General features: G+C 63.4%; 1 protein-coding gene across 1 annotated transcript; it reads right to left on the bottom strand.

The window, feature by feature from the left end:
* Positions 1-640: 640 nt before the first annotated feature.
* Positions 641-2,782, bottom strand: LOC126143114 (serine/arginine repetitive matrix protein 1-like; the record flags this gene model as incomplete). Its single annotated transcript, XM_049915298.1, has 2 exons — positions 1,913-2,782; positions 641-1,369 (listed from the first exon to the last, which is right to left on the bottom strand). Coding segments are annotated over exons 1-2 (1,599 nt in total), but the record flags the coding sequence as incomplete, so codon positions are not given.
* Between the last annotated feature and the right edge of the window lie 2,945 nt (positions 2,783-5,727).

Raw genomic sequence — 5,727 nt, 5'->3', positions numbered from 1 at the left:
CCGGGTGCTGGCTGCTACGTGTTGCCGGATTCCTTTAAGGATAAGGAAATCCAGCACGTCCTCACGCCCTCTTGCTGGGTAGATGGTCGGTTCATGTGGTCCCACGGCTATCGCGTCGTGTCGTTCGACCACACGTTGCAACCGGCGACCACTGGTGTTGGTGACGCGGCTGTTCCAGGCAGCGTGCTTAGCGTTCCAGTCGCCTCCCAGTATGATGTTGCCTGGGAGGGACAGGAGCTTGTTAACGTCTTCTGCGTTCAGTGCACCGCGTGGAGGCCTGTAGACGGCGCCGAACGTGATTCGTCCGTGCACGGTGTCGACTGCAACGGCGGCTGCTTCCATTGCAGTGAGCTCCGGCACAGGAACACGATGGTGACGAATGGAGCGTCGGACGTAAACAGCCGTGCCGCCCCCTGCAGTCGGTCGGTCGTAACGGTAGCAGGCGTAGTTGGCCACTCCGACTCGTACGCCAGGCTTTAGGTGCGTTTCCGCGACGAGGCAGATGTCGATGTCTTCGTCGCGTAGAAACTGCCGGAACTCGCCGTCTTGCGTCCTCAGGCCATTAGCGTTGAACACGCAGATCCTCGTGCTCCTGTGGTGTTCAGGCATGCTGGGCTGAGGATGTTGCAACGGCGAGTACCTGGTGTACTGCGGCCATTAGCTCGGACATCCGAGCCATCATGTGCTGCATTGTGTCGAGGAGGCGGTCAATGCGGTCGCCATCTTGTCGGGGCCCGACAACATGGCCGCTTCCAGTCTCCCGGATGCCGCCATTTTGTTGACAGGCGTCGACGAGGGCTGCGGGAGTTTGCTGCTGTACCGTGGTTGGCCGCTGCTGCCGTGGAGGTCGCTGCTGAGCCGTGGTTGGCCGCTGCTGCCGCCATCGCGGCTCCGGAAAGTCCGCCATGCTGTTCTGGTCCGGGGCGGGCTGCGCTGATTGGTCCGCCCGGCCGGTGCGCGGAACGGCCGAGGGGGCCGCTTGCCGTGGCAGGGGCGCGGGAGGCGGGGCTACCACCCGCTGCGCCGCCGTCCTGGCCTCGCGCTGCGGCGGGGAGGGCGGAGCTACGGCCTGGTGAGCTGCTGCAGGGGCAGCGGGTTGGCGCGCAGGTACCTGGAGTATGGCGGCGTGCGGAGCTGGTCCGCCATTTCCTTTTGCTGCCGGGGCGGTGTTCTGCGGCTGCCTGTGGTGCCGCTGCGGTTCTTTGTTCCGGGCGTTGGAGTTCCCCTGCTGCTGGCCGGGGTTGACGACCGCTCCGGAATGCGCTCTTCCGGTGGCGCGGCCTCGGCGACCGCGTCTTCTCTTTGTCCGGCTGTTGGCGGGCGCTGGGGCTCCACGTGGGTGAGAGTTTCCCGCCGGAACTCGCCGTTGCTGTGCGTCGTTTCCGCGTGCGCGGGCCGCAAACGCTTTATGTTTTGTGCAACCTCTGTAGTTGGCGCAATGTTCTTCGCCGCACAGTTTGCACTTGGGTGTAAAGTCTTTGTGCGGCACTCCCAATTTTTCACACCCTTCAGTGGCGTGCTGTTCGCCGCACTTTACGCAGAAAGCGGGCATGCCACAGTATTTCGTGGAGTGGCCAAGTTCGAGGCAACGGAAACACTGTGTATATGCCGCCTTATTACGAAGAACTTCAGCAATCACCTCGATGTTGCCTATTCGTTTCAGCTGGAATAGCTTCCTGTTTTCCGCGGTGTTGGCCGCAATAACGAGGAATAGCGGGTTTCGCGCTTTGGTGCGATGAGGTCCCATTCTAATCACATCCTCAACGCAATAGCCCATCTCTTCGAGGTCTTCTTTAACCTCTGCAGGTTTCATGCTGCGAGGTATTTTGCGGAAGACCACCTTAATAGGCTTCTTCCTGTTGGCGCTGTAAGTGAAAAAGTGCCATCCGCGTTTGGTACACTCTTCACTCACTTTTGCGAAGTGTTCACTGCTCTTAACTTTCACTCTGTGCAGGTCTTCGCCTGACACGCTGACACTATAATTGTCCCTGCCGATCAGCAAGTTAAGAGCGTTCTGAAGCTCGCGAAAATGCCCTTCAAACTTGATCACGAGCGGCGGCGGCGTCTGTCGCTGTTGCGGTGGTGGCAGCGCCAGGTCCTCGTCTTCCGAGTCGCTGAGGGCGTCGAAGGAATTGCTTGTGCCAAGGGGTGCTGTGGTCAGCTGTTGCCTGGGTTTTGCGGTCTTCTTCGCTGGCGTGAAGCCGTCTTTGTCAACCCTTGGGGCGCGCGCGCGGCGTCGCGGTGTTGTCCCGGTTGGCGCGTTTTCCTTCCGGAATTTGCGCGCGTCCGGGGCTGAGGACTCGTCGTCCGATTTCTGCCTCTTTCGCGAGGATCGTGACGAACTGGCTTGGGCGTTTGCCTGTGGGTTTTCCACCTGCATCTCCTCCTCTTCATTATCCGTGTCGTCGCCAAGAGGAGCAGTGGCTGCATGTGGCATCAGCCCTAAAAGTAGCTGCAGTGCATCTTCGCTGTCCTGCTGCGTTGTGGGGACGTCCGGAGGCGTCTCCAATGGCTGCTGCATCGACGCACAACACTCGCGCGTGATCGAAAACGCAGTATCACTAACACGGGTGACGCGAACTGCATGTGCACAGTTGATAACACTTTCGTCGACGCTCGTTGGGGGAGGAGTACTATCAGAGGTGCTCGGTAGCGTCTCTGACGTACTCGACTCGACCCCAGTAGCGTGCAGGGACGCGGCCCTGTCCGCTGGAGCAGTCGTACGCATGTTAGCGGGCTCGGGAGCGGAGCGCTCGGCGCGTGCGTCCGTCTCGCGCGGCATCGCTAACTCGAGTGATGCGCCCGGCGCACGCGCCAGCCCCCCTATATAGACTCTGGCCCGCCCTCCCCCCACCACGCGCAACCGAGGGCATATAAGCGCACCACGGCCGCTGGCGCGCGCCCGTGTCGTCAAGGCAGCACCCGACGCAGCACCTCGCCTCCACGCCGCTTCCGCTAACCGCTACCGCCATGGCCCGCACAAAGCAAACGGCCCGCAAGTCCACCGGCGGAAAGGCGCCGCGCAAACAGCTCGCCACCAAGGCGGCGAGGAAGAGCGCGCCCGCCACCGGCGGCGTCAAGAAGCCCCACCGCTACAGGCCGGGCACCGTCGCCCTGCGAGAAATCAGGCGCTACCAGAAGAGCACAGAGCTGCTCATCCGCAAGCTGCCATTCCAGCGCCTAGTGCGCGAGATCGCCCAGGACTTCAAGACCGACCTGCGCTTCCAGAGCTCCGCGGTCATGGCCCTGCAGGAGGCCAGCGAGGCCTACCTCGTCGGCCTCTTCGAAGACACCAACCTGTGCGCAATCCACGCCAAGCGCGTCACCATCATGCCCAAGGACATCCAGCTCGCGCGCCGCATCCGCGGCGAGCGCGCCTAAACACCGCGCCAGCCGCTGGGCACCGCCCACGCACGCAAACAAACAAAACGGCCCTTTTAAGGGCCACTAACATCACTCCGTCGCGAGCAAACTTTGTCGGTCGCCTCTCGCCCCACAACCACAGAACCAAAGACAAAACACCACTTCCACTTCCCGTCCGTCCGCCACAGCCGCTCTCCTCTGCCAGCTTGCTGGCGCGCGCAACAATCAACATCATCCCTCCCCGGCGCGCCGCACAATACCCATCGGCCGACGCCGTCAACCACACGGCCGGCCGCCGCTTCGTTTCGAAAGGAGAAACAAACAAAAAGCCAGGCACGTCCAACGCCACCGACCCTTTCCCCACATCTCAACGTCCCCCGCCCCCGTTCCATCCAAGAACACACACACACACACAAGACAAGACACATCCGAGAAGACGGCAGGCAGGCAGGCAGGCAGGCAAACCAAAGTATTCAAACAACATGACACAAAACCAACCGTCGGCCGGCCGCGACCAAAAACGGCGACAATCAACCGCTACCGCCGCCCGCACCCGCCACCGACCCCCCGCAATCCAACCACCACGGCACGCAAACAGTATCCACACACGGGCATACAGAAACGCCAGACGACACAACCACACCGCAACACAAACACGACAATCAAAACCTTCCCGACGTGCTTTGATGGCCCTGAGAAGGGCCGTTTTGGGCCGCGCGTCTGTTGCGCGCCACTAGACGACGGGGACGGGGGGTGCGGACGACGGAGTCAACCGCCAACCCTTCCTTTCCCATTCCTCTCTTCTTCTCCTCTACTTCTTCTTCTTGGGCGAAGCCTTCGCCTTAGACGGCGTCGTCGCCTTCTTCGGGCGCGGCGCCTTCGGCTTCTTCGTCGGAACCTTGGCGGCCTTCTTCGCCTTCGACGGCGACTTGGCCTTGGCCGGCTTGGCAGCAGCCGCCTTCTTCGCACCGGCGGGAGCGGCCGACGCCGCAGACGCCTTCTTGGCGGCGCCCGCCTTCCGACCAGTCGCCGCCTTCACGCCACCAGCCTTCTTTGCGCCGGCCGCACGGGCGCCCTTCTTCTCCTTGCTGGCCGGAGCGGCGCGCTTCTTCTTGGCACCGCCAGCACGAGCCTTGCCGCCCTCAGCCGCCCCGCCGCCGGCGCCGGCAAGCTTGAAAGAGCCGGACGCGCCCTTCCCCTTCGTCTGCACCAGCTCGCCCGCCACCACGGCCGACTTGAGGTACTTCTTGATAAACGGCGCCAGCTTCTCCGCGTCCAGCTTGTAGTGCGCGGCAATGTACTTCTTGATCGCCTGCAGCGACGATCCGCCGCGCTCCTTCAGACTCTTGATGGCGGCCGTCACCATCTCAGAGGTGCGCGGGTGCGCAGGCTTGGCGCGCGGCTTCTTCGCAGCCGACGCAGACTTTGCCTTCTTCGTAGTGCCGGTGGCGGCGGGTGCCGCAGCAGTCTCGTTCGTAGCCGCCTGATCTGCCATTTCGACGACGCGCGTTAACACACAACACAGCGAGCAGCGAGAGCGAGAGGAGACACGCAGCGAGCGGAGCGCACAGCAGAGGAATAGCCGCCTCGCGCCACAGGCCCAGCCAGTGTCGCGGGCGGGCGCGGACGGCCGAGAGAGCGGCCGCCACTCTGCGCGCCGCCGCGCCGCGCCTCCCGCGCTTGCTACCGCCCAACGTCCGACAGCCTGTGCGGAGCAGCCCCACACCTGCGCCACAACCACCCGCGCCTTTCAAACCACCGAGGATGGGGCTACACACAGCCACACCACAGTCGCCAACCAGTCGCCACGGCAGCGCCGCAAACCACGGCCAAACTGCAGCCACCGCGCGCTACAGCCTGGGTCGGCCCGCCGAGAATCGCCGCCCACGCCCAAATGCCGCCCCCACAGCCCCAGCCGGCGACCGGCCACAATGGCCAAACCTTCGGCAAAAGCCCCACACCGTCGCCGCGGCAGCCCGGCCAGCGCGGCCGGCGCCACAGCCACACAAGCGGAGGCGTGCGGCGATGACGGCCGTGCAAACGCACCTCCGCCGCCCCATCGCCCTCCCACCGTTTCCCGATCGGCCCGCAGCCGTCGGGCCACGTCCTCCTCCTCTCGCCCGCCAACATTCACAGCCCTTTCGTTCGTTTCCCAACAATTTCAATTGTGCCCGCCGCAAAAAACGGGCGCCGCCTGCAAAGCAACATGCTCCGCCGGAGCGCCCCTCGCCGCTTACGAGCCAACCCCTCGCCCGAGGCAAACCGAAATCCGCAACTACAGACCAACCCAATCTGCCGTCAGCACACACGACAGCCAACATCACGCGTTACGAGTTAGACATTAGGTTCACACGTCTCGGTTAC

The sequence above is a fragment of the Schistocerca cancellata genome, unplaced genomic scaffold (assembly GCF_023864275.1).
Source record: "Schistocerca cancellata isolate TAMUIC-IGC-003103 unplaced genomic scaffold, iqSchCanc2.1 HiC_scaffold_775, whole genome shotgun sequence".
NCBI lineage: Eukaryota > Metazoa > Arthropoda > Insecta > Orthoptera > Acrididae > Schistocerca > Schistocerca cancellata.
Note: the sequence above shows the minus strand (reverse complement) of the source record. Positions and strands in the feature narration are given on the sequence as shown.